Source organism: Lutjanus erythropterus, chromosome 4 (genome assembly GCF_056507025.1).
Source record: "Lutjanus erythropterus isolate fLutEry1 chromosome 4, fLutEry1.hap2, whole genome shotgun sequence".
NCBI lineage: Eukaryota > Metazoa > Chordata > Actinopteri > Lutjaniformes > Lutjanidae > Lutjanus > Lutjanus erythropterus.
Window position 1 is genome coordinate 11,774,820 of NC_139320.1, and position 13,595 is coordinate 11,788,414.

Genomic DNA, 13,595 nt, shown 5'->3' on the forward strand with positions numbered 1-13,595 from the left:
TCCTGAGAAAATAAAGACCAACTACAGGATAATGTACAGTGAGCAGCTCACTATTGAACCTTCGAAGTCCCACCCCTTTTCACTCTGTGCTTCAGTGACAGTTGAGCAAGCTTGGTACCTCTGTCGACTTTCTCTTTTCTTGTTTCATGTACTTATGTGTGCTATGTGCCAGGCTCGTCTGTGTAAAAACAAACAGAAGATTGTTAACAGACATTGCTGGGGGACCTGCAAAAACAACTTATATTCACATCTTAAATTAGCCAATATTAGCAAAATGCTAGCTAACTATATAGCTAATCTATGTTAATCATTAACTAGCTAGAGCTAGGGCTAAAATTGGCTAGCTAGTCAGCAAGCATTTTCCTAACAGTAGCTAACTTAAGATATGTTGCTTTTACAGGAAAAGGAGAAAGTTGCCTGAGGTACCATCTTTGCTCAACTGTTATTGGAGCACAGAGCAAAGAGGGGCGGGACTTAGGAAGGGTCACAAGATAAACCCTGACAATGTGGTGCACGACTTGCAGGTCTTGAATCACCCTGAAGGGGCTCATTTTGCAATAATGACATGCGCTTTGTCCTTCCATGCTAGGCTAAAGAAAACTTAATTTTAAAGATGGTTGAAAGATGTTGCTGGGTGGACCTGTAAAAGTGACATATATAGTCACATCGTAAGTTAGCTAAGCTGTTAAAAAAAACTCTATCTATCTATCTATCTATCTATCTATCTATCTATCTATCTATCTATCTATCTACCTATCGTTAACTTGCTAGCTAATGATTGATGTTGTAGCAAAACTCCAGCTCACTAGCCAGCCAATCCACACCAATCATTAGCTAACTAGTTACATCTGATAGTTAATGCTAAGTTTGGTCTATGGACTTTGGAAGAGAAAGGGTCAATTGAGCAATCAGAATTGAGTATTTAACAAAGGCTTATAAAAAATAAAAATAGATAGCTAAATAATCAGAAGCATTATTCAGTATCAAACAGTTTCTGAATACTTTATACTATCATTCAATTAGTGGCAGGTTGTAAAACAAGAAGCCACTTCTCAGCATTTATACCTTGTTCCCATAAATGTTCTACCTTGTGCTAAACCTAATTTACCGTTATTTTGTTTTGTAAAAAGAAAAAAAAAGAAGAAGAATGTTCAGTATATCCTTGAAAGGCCCATATTGGCGATCTATTGGCTAACCAATATATCTGTTTGGCTCTAGTCACCAATCGGCATATCACAGTTTGTATCCGTAACACACACACACCCTCACATAACTCTCTCAAGAGTGGCACGTGCGCATAAACGCTCACCGCCACCTGTATGTCAAAGTTATGTCAAGTTAATTTCACCGTGCTCATGCTTCTCCTTCTGCCTCTGGTGCTCCGGGTCCATAAATTCAGTGCACCTCTACCCACCACTGCCTAGCTGCTGCTGGATTTATGGAGCCCATGATGAGCAATGAGTGCCTGCAGAGGTGTGTGAAAATCTACTCCACTCCTCATGCTTACCCAGTTGTAGCACATAGCAATACCAATTTCCCTGTGGTTGATTATTATTCTGTGAGGATTTAGGGAGTCACAGTGTACCGAGGCTGATGCATTTTGCCACCCAAACAGCTCACATCACACACACTTTTCTTATCAGCCCATTCCATGTAAACAGAGAGGCCGGGGACTGTAGTAACACTTTTTGTTTGAGCATCAGTACCTCAGCAGTTGTTTGTGCTAGATTGCCACTACTGGGGACAGATGAAACAATGAGAGGTAATTTGCTCCGATTTATGAAAAAAACTTTACTGACGAATAAACAATATAAAAGAGTTTTGAGTAAAGGGAACAATTTAAAGTCACAAAAAAAACAGATTTCTACTAAATGTTTTGCTTGAATGTATGTCAGGCTTCCCGCGTGTCTTGGATACCATGAAAATCAGTTTGAACCACCAACACCAATTTTCTAGTCATAGAAAACACATGTGTATTAAATGCCCTGGAAAATCAGTTCAACAGTGCTTTTTTTTTATTTTGCTAGCATTATGTCTTAAGACACATTGCTGCACTGAGGTAAATTGATCCATAACATGACATGAAGTGTTTAACATTTGAAGCCGTAGCTCAAAGTGTGTGCAATTATCCTCATTAAAGACCTAAAGGCTTAATATAACTAGTAAATGAGTTGAAGTATAAGTAAGTGATAAAATAATCAAAGTCAGTGGCAGTTAATAACTGGACTCTATCTTTGAATCAGACATTAAGATATGTAATGTTTTGTCTAGATTTGCCAGTAAGCAAATGTGTAAGCTACTATTTGTGGTACTGATGTTCTCACAGCGATTGTGAACATCATTCCTAAGAAAAAAAAAGGCATTCAGTTCAGAAATGAATAATGGTGATAGTGATAAATTTTATTTATGCAGCACTTGCCAAGCTAGGAGCGCAAAGGGCTTTTCAAAAGACACAAAATAAAATGCATTGATGTAATACTATAACAAATAAGAATAGAATGACAATATAAAAACAGAGCATTAAAACAAGGCAAGAAATGACAAAAGAGAGAGATAGTAAAAGGAGGAACTTGAAAACATCTAAAGTTCATACTTGTACATTAAAATGTTTCTGTAACTCAGGATTTGAGTTCCACAGAGAGGAACAATCCCTGTCTTTCACACCAGGCAGACCATCCCTGAAAATGTCCTGGAAAAATTCTGGAAAATGATTTATGTGAGTGTGTGTGCGTGTGTGTGTGTGTGTGTGTGTGTGTGTGTGTGTGTGTGTGTGTGTGTGTGTGTGTGTGTGTGTGTGTGTCATGTAATGGTTCAATCACTGTCACAAACATAGTTGTCCCCCTGGGCTGCAGGCTTTGTGTACCCAGAACTGACAACGTACACACTTGATCCACACTTTTTCAGGACTTTGAGTTTGCACAGTGCTCCATACACACAACTGGGACATTTTGATCATTTTAATGGACTGTTACAATTGTCCATATCTCAAGCAGCTGTTACGGAGCTAACTGTTTTAGCATGCGGGTTTATGGGTAGCATGAATGCAAAGAATCAAATTAAACAGAAGCTGCTACTTTAGGTAATAAAAGTTAAACTCTGCAATAACTAGAACACAATGAAAACTTTTTTTTTTGTGATAAAAGCCACAGTGTTGCTAACAGAGACATGTCACTTCTGTGAGCTCAAAAAGAAAATAGGTTAAATTGACAGTTTTAAAGCTGACCCAGTTTGACAACACTCCTTGGTCTCCCCTAATTGTGTGTGTGTGTGTGTGTGTGTGTGTGTGTGTGTGTCTTTTTAACCTAACAAGCTCTGCATCCAATTCTAGGAAGTCAAAACATTTAACATGGAATATCTAGAAATGTTTTTAATATTGTGTCTATAACTGCATTCCCAATTATTTCATTTCTCTCTAATAGCAATTGTTAAATCTATTCATTCCATTTCTACTGTCAGTGCTGCATCCCTTTGTCAAACTATTGCTTTCGCTTCTCTGACAGCAGTTTTCCCAAGGTTAACAGTGTGCATGTATACATTCTCCCCATAAAAGAGCCACTAATGAGCGGTGGATCTAAGCAAAGCGATTGAAAGACATACCAGACTATCAGTGGAAACCACCTAATTCACAGTGAGACTGGTGCACATTTTTAAGTGAGAGCTTTCCTATTGATTTGCTGGCAATTAATTGCAAAAAGCCTTGTTGTTGTTGTTGCTGTTGTTGTGTGCTCAAAGAAAAGGTATTCAGAGTGCAAGAATTCTCTCCAAGGTGAGATGCTGTCAAGGCTGTTATACAGCCTTTTGTTCGCTGACAGTTGTTGTTGAACATATTGACCAAAACATCTTGGCATTGTTTGTCTTTCAGAGAAATAAAATGGAGCTTCATTTACTTTGTGTTCCGTTCCCTCACTATTCATTCCTGCCTTGATCGATGGCCCACAGATGGGGAAGCATTGATTATCTGGTTGTGTTGTGAGCGTGTGTGTTCGTGCATGCGTGCGTGCATGTGTGTGTGTGTGTGTGTGTGTGTGTGTGTGTGTGTGTGTGTGTGTGTGTGTGTGTGTGTGTGTGTGTGTGTGTGTGTGTGTGCACGTGTGGGTGTATTTCTATGTGATCTCTCTCATGCACTTGCCTCCATGGGAAATCACTGTGTGGGCATCTTGATTCATCAGCTGCAGGCCATCTCGGTGCATCATTACCCAAAAGCTGCTCAACAGACAGCCGAGTCAAATTCCAGTGGAAGCACAGCAGCCAGCACTCTCTGTCAGGTATTCATCAGAAAAATGAAACCAGCTTTCATGGAGGAAATCAGTCAGTTGGGTAAACGCACAATAAAGCTGTGAGTTCTTCAGATGTTTCACAGATGAAACAGTCACAAACTCAGCTTTGTTGAATGTTGGTTAAAGTCTTTGTCGACCTTGGGTTAAAGTCCCAAAGACTGAAGTTCACATCCGTCACTTTCTGTAATGACTCCACTTTTATAGAGAGCATCATTTATCTCCCAGCGAACGCATCGATGACAGCAGCCAAACATTAGCAGAGTTCAAATTAGAATCAGTTCATTAATCACGAATAGTGCTGAATTTATTTCACTGCCTGCGAGCTGTGCAACGAAGTTAAACCTGTACAAAAAAGATATATACACTTTAAGCTTATACTATACAAGTATTGTGCTTAACTACCATTTCATGGTACTTTATACTTCTAATGCATTTCAGAGGAAAACATTATGGTTTTTATTTCATCACATTTATTTGACAGTTTTAGTTACTACTTAGTACTAGTATTTTATATTTTATATAAAAACACGATATAAATTGTTATGCATTGTTAAAGCAGTGGTTCCTTTTGGCCTGCAACCTTTACCCTAAAAAGGGCCATTTTGGCCAAAAGAAATTATCTGTCTGGAGCTGCAACTACTTAATTCTCTATTTTCTTCTGACTCTTTTTTCAGAGTAGTCATCAGCAGAATTTAAAGGATAAGGCACTGGCCCATGTTCAGACTGGTCTCTACAGAAAAAGCTCAACAAGTCACGTGGTGGACATGTGGTCACAGAGTCAGAGGGTTAAAAAAACAACAAACCCTCCCAATTTCTACGTGGATATCGTACATCATGGAGCATGGTCGGGTTCTGTTCATGTTGGTGTTGACCGAGGGCAGACATCAGCAGACTTTAGAGGATAGCGGGTATTAAATAATTTAAAAATGCAGGAGTTTCTCACCCCTTTTTGAGTCCAGGTTTGTCCTATGTCCACATTTGGGTAGTAAATGTGCTGATAGTTCACTACAAACCAGAAAACAAAGAACCAATTAAACAACAACAGTATGCTTCTCAAATTGGTTTAAATGGTGTTCACATCAGAAAAGATGGCAGCAGTCTGAGACCAGAGTGCAATTGTTTGGTCCACACCAGAGTTCGACTCCAGCATTCACATTAAACCAAACTAACTGTACCAAGGGGGTAAATACTCCAGGGTTCAGTTCAACTGCACTAAACAAGGGCAGTGTGAGCCTTCCCTTGGATCTCCATGTTTTGTTTTCAGTTCCAGGGAAGAGAAATTCCCCTCCTAAACTAAACCTAAACTATTCCCCATAGAAATATTCAACTATATTTTTCCAATGTTTCCTCTCACATTAAACATCCTGAGATCCCTCAGATTTATCTTGTGACCCTTTGGGTGAGGCACAACCCCTAGGTTGGAACCAGTGGACTAAAATACCTGTATACTGCATATATTTGTAGTTGAAACTGGCCACAGCAGTAAAATGTAAAATATAACATGACCACTGATGCAGTACAATCTAATAATGTAATGTATAATAATACATCAGGCACATTTTCACCATTTTCCTGCAGAATGACTACTTTTACATTTTATATTTAAAATACGTCTGATAATAATTCTTTTACTTAGGTATTTACTGAATACTTCCTACCCCACTGACTACTATAGATTTATTTGGCAGGGTGTGAAAATTACGACTTAACACGACACTTCCAAGACGCCATCATGACAATTGTCATGATGTGTCATTCGAGCAATTCTGTCATTTTCTTAATGCAAAGGTAGGGTTGAAAAAAAATGTGAGCTTTGCATTAAATTGAGTAATGAGCAAATCATCGTCATTGTCATAAAGATTCCTTCATGTCAGGACAGGCGTCATGTCACGGTTATGATGTTGTCATGTCAGTCTTAGGCACACTCCTTAAAATAACATTTCCATAACAGGACTATCACTATAAGGCTCACTGCTAATAAGATTTTTTCCATGTTCCCCCACTAACAGGTGCACTGTGCTCATTTCATTTCGAGCACTGGGATGACTGCAGTCAACCCCATTAAACCCTACACAAACAGAAACACATACTCTCTGAGGGCAGCAGCTCCTTGTGGTTTGAGGAGAAAATATTGGTTTTCAGATAAAGGCCTCTTGAGTTCCTGTGTTAATTGGTCGTTAGAGCACAGAATTATCTTAATCCCCGAGTAAATGATTCATTACCCCACAGATGAGAGGCTAAAAAAATTGCACTGGGCCATGAAAAAGGCGCACAAATGACAGCCTTGGAAGTAAAATCTGTTTATCTGGCTCCCTGCAGGGGAGGTTGGGCTTTTATCGATGCTGGGCAGCTAAATCATATTTCCTGCATCATTAACTGTTATTTTGCCTTTTTCTTGTTATTGTCGTTAGTCTACCTCATATTGAACATTACTTTTTGTTTACTTTTTATACTTTCATTTTTCATGATTTCTGTTTAGTCATAGTTGTGGGTTGAATGAAAACACTGCAGTCCGGGAGTGTTACAGTTGAGCTGTGGTGGTAATGGAGTCTCTTACGCCTCTCTGGAGTCTCTGTGGTTCGTGTGGCCACTTTGATCTTACACCCTCTGGCCTGTTACCATATGTGGCCTATAGTGCACTGACTTAGCATAAATCTCTGCCTGAAAAGTGTATCTACATCTGCTAACATGCCTACCTGTTGTAAGATCATGAGTCTTTACTGGGGTGACCAGATAAGAATGAATGAAAATTGGGACTGGGGAGTTCGGGATCAGAAGGATTAAAATTTACAGAGTAATTTGGAGTAACGTCAGACTGTAACTCATCTTTTCAGCAGCTTTGATGATCATTAAGGTGCTGGAGCACACAAACACTTTTTTTTTGAAACTTTGACAACAGATTCCTCCCACAGTAGCGGCTTCACTCTCTGTCATCTAGTTAAAACAGATGAACTAAAAGCAGAAACTATGGGGAAAATCCAAATGTTTTCATGGATTCAGAGTGAAAAAAAACCTATTGATCTACAAATGTTTGTGGACTAACTGAAGATTGAATGAAAGCTTCTCTTATTTGAAGAGTCTTCTTCAGAGCAGCAGCTTGTTGCGTGTGTTTCTGGTATGTTATTAATTATTCATGACTATTAAGCAGCACTCCAAAATACATAACATGTTTTCAGTACTGCTCATCAAGTCACCAAGTCTCCTCAGTGTTTTTACCTTCAAGTCTCAGGTCAAGTCGAGTGTCACACTCTTAGAAATACGGGTTCCAAAAAGGTTCTTCCTGAGGGGCTGAGGTTCTATTCAGAAACATTTGCTTCTGAAGAACCATTTTTGATGACAGGGTTTGTCAAGGGTTCTGTGTAAGACTAAGGGCTCCATTATAAACCCTTGTCATCCAAAGAACCCTGAGTTCCTGGGTTCTAGATAAAACCCTTAGAATATAAATAGGGTCTCTGTAGAACCCCTAAGTGTGTTCTACATAAGACCTTTGGAATTTAAAAAAAGGTTCTCCAGGTAGAAACCCCTGAGTGAGTTCCAGATAAAGCCCTTGGAGTATAAAAAGGTTCTCAGTAGAACCCCCCGTGTGCATTCAAGATAAACCCTTTGAATATAAAAAGGTTCTCATAGTTTTTTAGCATCCTTAGAAGGTGGAAAGTTTATTGATGGAATCCCCTGACAGAGTTCTGGGTGGAACCCTTATATCATAGAAAGTTTTTTTGCAGAACCTCTCATAGCAGGATCTGGGTCAAACCTTTCTCAGATGGTCCTAGGTATAGCCTTTTTGCTGGGTTCTTGGTAAAACCCTCTGAAAGGGCTCCAGGTGTAACCTTTATAAAAGGTTCTAGCAGGAACCAAAAAGGGTCCTCCTATGGGGACAAGCCAAAGAACCGTTATGGCTCTAGGATCTTTGTATCACTCATGTCATACAATCTTAGTGCAGTCCTCACATACTTTGAATTGACTGAAGAAATGTCTCAGACAGAACAGAGTATATCATGTATTCACACATATACAAAGTACACAGTGTAACTCTCTTCTGGCCACCACCTCCCGGACCATAAACAGTCGTTTGCTACATCTAGTGGGCATTACCCAGCATTACAGACACTTCATACTGAACTACTGAATACATGCATGGATAACTCAGCCTATTTCCTCCTCTGATGGTAAAATATGATATCATGACAGCATTCATCCTTGTGAACTGTAAATTGAAGCTGTCACAGGATGTCACTTCCATTTGCACAAAACATAGATGCAACAGTCTGATCTAATAGGAGCAACTACATTTTGCTCCTATTCAACATTAAACAAATGTGTCCCACTGAGAGGAGCAGGAGGCTGTCTTTTAGATGTCCACTGCATTCAGGCCAAATTCAGACAGCAGCTCCTTGTAATTTTGATGAAGGTCTGTGCTCCTGTCCTCCCGTCCCTGTTGAGCCACAGACAGCTGTGAAGTCAGGCTGTCCAGAGTCTCCTGCACAAAAACATCAGTGAAAATGAGATGCAAGCTCAAATTTTCCCTTTAAATCACCCACTTGTCTGGCCCGATATCCCTCCCTCCCCTTAACCACCTTTAACTGTGATGAGTTTCAGGAGGGAGCTGATGAAACGAGGCATAATTAGATTCTGTGTCATACTGGCAAAGAGAAAAATAATGATAATTACATATTAAAGTCTTAGTCCTATAATCACAGGCTGAGTCCTCTGACAGGCCTGCAGGCTTGACCACTTATCTTTGATGATCAGAGCAGTGAAAATGTGCATGTGCTGCCTGTGCTCAGCCAACTGGGCTGTAAGGTCAGTACTGACTATTTTACAATCTGAGTCCTGGTTCGAACTCCTATACTGTACCTATAAATTAGCACAGCATTTATTGCACTGCTGTAAAGAGCACTGAAAATCTGTCCCCAAGAAGATTAATTAAAGATTAGATTAATTGATTAGTTGTTTGGTCTATAAAATGTCAGAAAATAGTGAAAAATGTTGATCAGTGTTTCCCAAAGCCCAAGGTGACGTCCTAAAATGTCTTTTTTCGTCCACAACCTAAAGATATTCAGTTTACTGTCATAGAGAACAAAAACCCAGAAAATATTCACATTTGAGAAGCTGAAATCAGAAATTTTGGACATTTTTTTTCGTAATAAAGTACTCAAACCAATTAATCAATTATCAAAATAGTTGACAATTAATTTAACAATCTATTACTCGATTAATCGTTGCAGCTCTGTTATATTACCATTACGTTACTGAGATATTATATTATTGGGGTCCTGCATCACCCTGTCAGGATTTATTTTGCCATAATGACCTGCCCACTACTTATCCACCTTTTTAACTAATTTTTTTTTTTTTTAAACATTAATTTCACACTAAATATTAATTTTAAATTTAGTTTAAGTTTAGTTGTTCTCCAGAGTCTATGATCAGAACTGTGTCCATAGCAACAGTCTGTTATACATAGTAACAGTCTCCTATATAGAAATATGCAAATAGGTTTGGATATGAACTTAAATTGTAGGCCTGCTCAGTAGTGAATTGTGATTTTAAAAGTAATGAAGTAGATTACATAGTGTAATGCATACTTAAGTAAGAGTAAAATTACTTACTTGAAGAAATACTCATAAAAGTATCCCAAAAAATGAATTAATTATAGTAAAATGAGTAGCTGTAATTAGTTACTTCCAACCACTGATCATCAATGTTATGGATATTGTCTAGCAAGACCAAGGACATATCATCTTTAAACCAACAGCATCGACATTTATATGACCCCTCATTTTACTAATTTCTCAGTTGTGCTGCTCAGATAACTTTTAACATTGTGGGAGACTAGTAATTTATGCATATTAAGCATGAATCTTCCCCCAGGAAATTGTGAGTATGAAACACTTCATTTCCTGCATTCTGGTGATTTTTTATTCATCAATTTGTGCCTTTTATGCATCAATTTATGGTGTAAATTTCTGTTTATGTAAAAGAAAACAAAAAATGAATTAGCTAGGTGACAATTCAAAAGATAATGAAATATAATGCAGTAAGGCTTTCAGGTAATCGGTTAATCAAAATAGCATGCTCTTAATATTTAAAAAGATCTGTCCCCTCCACCCCCCTCAAAGTCTACATCACATTCACCCTTCCTGAGGCGTCAAAATACCTGCCTTTGACAGTTGGGTGATGCCTTGACAGTTTATCTGTCTGAGGCTTGTTGTAAAGCTTTTTCCAGCAGAATGTTATCTGTGATTGTGATGAGTACAACATCATGTTAACCTATAGGTTTAAAACTATGACACTAAGACCCAGGTTGTAAAAAAAATTATTCTCTTTCATGTGAGTAGCAGAGTAGCAGTAGGAAAGCTGATTAAAGTGCTGCACCGGTTACAATATGTAGTAATCTCTGTTTAACACAGGATTTTCCATCTAAAGGAGCTTAAGAGCAAAACCTGATGACCCCCTGCTGTGCCCATAAAGCTCCTATATGAAGGGTTGTAGATTAGTATCAAAAAACATGATGATAAGAATTTTCATCAGGAGTGTTCCATTAATCTTCATATAAAAAGTCTTGCCATCACAATATTTAAGTTGTGCAATTACATGAAGGAGGAGCGCACACCAGTGCTGGAGAAGTGCTGACTATTAACAAGTGTTGAAGAATGCATTTTTTAAAAGAATTTACCAACATTTTGAGATGACAGTCCTCTTCAGGGTATTGTTATCCAGTCTTCTTCATCCCAATGTCCTGAAGAAGACTGCCATATCGAAACATTGGTAAATGATTTAAAAAAAATTGCACTGTTATCTATCTTATCTAACAACTTTACGTTCCAACGTGTATTTGATCTCATCAGCTCAGCTTGGTGCAATCGAGCAGACACAACTAAGTCAAACGCTTGACTGTCAATAAAGAGTGACCTGTCACTCAGAGTGTGGGGCATGGCTCAGTGGCTCTGCGAGAACCAAGCACTAGTTTTGACCTGACATTCATGGAGAACTGCCCCTCCATGTCCATAATTTCTGCTGAGAAACACTAGAGATCCAGTTCACACAAGGTTGAGCTCACTGTGCATAGACAAGGAGAAGTACCAAACCACATTAAGTTGCTAGAAACACAGATGGATTATACTGGCTTCTTCAACAACAACACTTCAGCCAGTATATTCTCCTTTGAACTGCTCCAACTTGCTATTTGGACTGCAGTAGCCATATTTAAAGGCTAGCTTCTTACATATTTCACCTTTAAATACCTTAGCTTTAATCTTTGAACTTGGGGGAAAGCATCAAGGATTTTCAAGTGAAGAGGTTCAATTTCAAGTGAAGTCACAAGTCGCGGGTGTTTAAGTCCAATTCAAGTTGCAAGTCTTTTTCGTTTTGGTCAAGTTGAGTCTAAAGTCATCAATTTGTGACTCAAAGCCACACCTCTGGTTTGTATTAGCTTTCATTTGAATCAGCTTGTGTTGTAACTCACATGCAGGATTTTCTCGTAGTCTGTTTCCATGTTGTCCAGCTTGTGTTGGAGGTCAGCTATGGTGGCATCCTTCTCCTGTTCCACCTGCTCACGCTCTCTTTTCTCTCTCCTCAGTTCCTCCTGACACAGGCCTAGGCAGACAAGTGCGTGTAGACATGCCATCAATTTTAATTTGCCAACTAACTTAAGTATAGAAAATTATACGTCGTCATACCCAGTTCGTCCTTCAGCTGGCAGGCCTCGTTCTCCAGCCTCCTCACCTTGTTGGTCAGCTCTGTCTGCATGGTTTTGTACTGCCGACTGAGGTCTAGAATGACATTTGTGTCAGACGTAGCCCTCATTGCTGATTCACTTTGTAAGGCTAATGCAGCAATCAGCTTAGGCACCCAGCTAATTAGACTTTTTGTTCCTCAAAAATTACCCTAACCTTGGCAAACATGCCCCTTGTCCTCACTCCCACAGGGCTCCACGCTTTATCTCAGGTTATTAAAAGAAAGACTAATTGTTGATTCATGCCCCGTCTGTACCGTACCAGAGTTGACGTCCCTGTGGTCTTGTCTCTCATGCTGCAGCTTCTGCTCCATGTCTCTTATGCATCTCCTCAGGTCAACTCTATCAGACTGGACCTTTACTATAGACTCACACTGTAGGGCTGCGGTAAGCACAGAAACACATGCATGCATGAGAGTACACATCGGGAGCTTATTTGTTTTTCTTAAGCAGGTGTACCAGTAACCCTGTATAAAAATACTCAACTTAGCCTACAGTCTGTTGTCAGTTTTTTAGTAAATTAAAATCTTATTCATAAAGCTGCAAGAATTATTTTCATTTTAATCTGTTGATTATTTTATTGATTAATTAATTGGTTATTATATCAATAAAATGTCAGAAAATGGTGAAAAATGGCAATCAGTGTTTCCCAAAGCTCAAGATTATGTCCTCAAATGTCTTGTTTTGTCCAAATTAAAGTATCGTAAAATATATCCTTTTTAATGTTATGTAGTAGAAGTAGAACATAGTACAAATACTGTTTTATATCATTAGCAAATTAAATATGTTTAAGTTCTGGACTGGGCTCTGGAAAATTGTGACAACTGAAAAATAAAGTGATCAATATTGACAGAACAGAACATGGTACATCAGGGTGTAACGGCACAGTGTAAGACATAATATAGTATTTGTCCTCTTAAAACTTATATAGACGTGTTAGTTATCAGTTGTAATAAACAGTACATACACTGAAGATGGTTTGTGACTAATGCATGGGTAGTTTAGTCTGAAAATAGCCTACATTACATAAAGCAACTCAAAATTGCTGCTCACCTATGTGATCCTGGAGGATGGCTATATCCAGAGTACTGCGTCTATATCTAGACTCCAAGTCACTTTCACCTGCAACAAGAAAATAATACTTGTAAAAAAAATGCTTGATTTTGTATTAGAAAAAAAACAACAGCAAATATCATCTTATCAGTTACAAAGTTACTTTTTTCCTGCTTCTTCTTTGTGGCCTTTTTTGTTTTTTTCTTTGGAGGCATGTTTGCGTGCTGTGAGGCTCAGAGACTACACACTCACTAGGGCACACACTAACTACATACAGGGATGAGTCTTTGTCGCAGGGCTCTCGTTGCTGAGTGAGTTGCCATGGCACCAACCGTCCGGCTTGATTGATAGTTGACTGGCATGAACTACAGCCAATCACAACTTGACTGAGGCACTGCTGCCTCGTTAGCTCGTGCACAGAGGCCATGTAATTGGATCCGTAGTTTTTAGTGACACATGTCAAAGCGTCCTTTGTTGTCATGGTGATCGAGGTCAGCGCTGCGGGAATTTGGGGCTTCTTTCAGCCAGGG

At 38.9% G+C, this 13,595-nt stretch overlaps 1 protein-coding gene across 1 annotated transcript; it reads right to left on the reverse strand.

Annotated features, from left to right (window-relative positions):
- Positions 1-8,261: 8,261 nt before the first annotated feature.
- drc12 (dynein regulatory complex subunit 12 homolog) lies at positions 8,262-13,595 on the reverse strand. Its single transcript, XM_084716350.1, has 6 exons — positions 13,229-13,595; positions 13,066-13,134; positions 12,275-12,394; positions 11,957-12,049; positions 11,743-11,873; positions 8,262-8,754 (listed from the first exon to the last, which is right to left on the reverse strand). The coding sequence occupies exons 1-6, from the start codon at positions 13,278-13,280 to the stop codon at positions 8,626-8,628; spliced, it is 594 nt and encodes a 197-aa protein (XP_084572476.1). The 5' UTR covers positions 13,281-13,595; the 3' UTR covers positions 8,262-8,625.

Coding starts and splice junctions, on each gene's coding strand:
- drc12 (XM_084716350.1), bottom strand. CDS start 13,280: ATGCCTCCAAAGAAAAAAACAAAAAAGGCCACAAAGAAGAAGCAGGAA. Junction 12,050..12,274: donor CCACAGGGACGTCAACTCTG/GTACGGTACAGA, acceptor ATGTCATTCTAG/ACCTCAGTCGGCAGTACAAA. Junction 8,755..11,742: donor ACTACGAGAAAATCCTGCAT/GTGAGTTACAAC, acceptor GTTTTTGTGCAG/GAGACTCTGGACAGCCTGAC.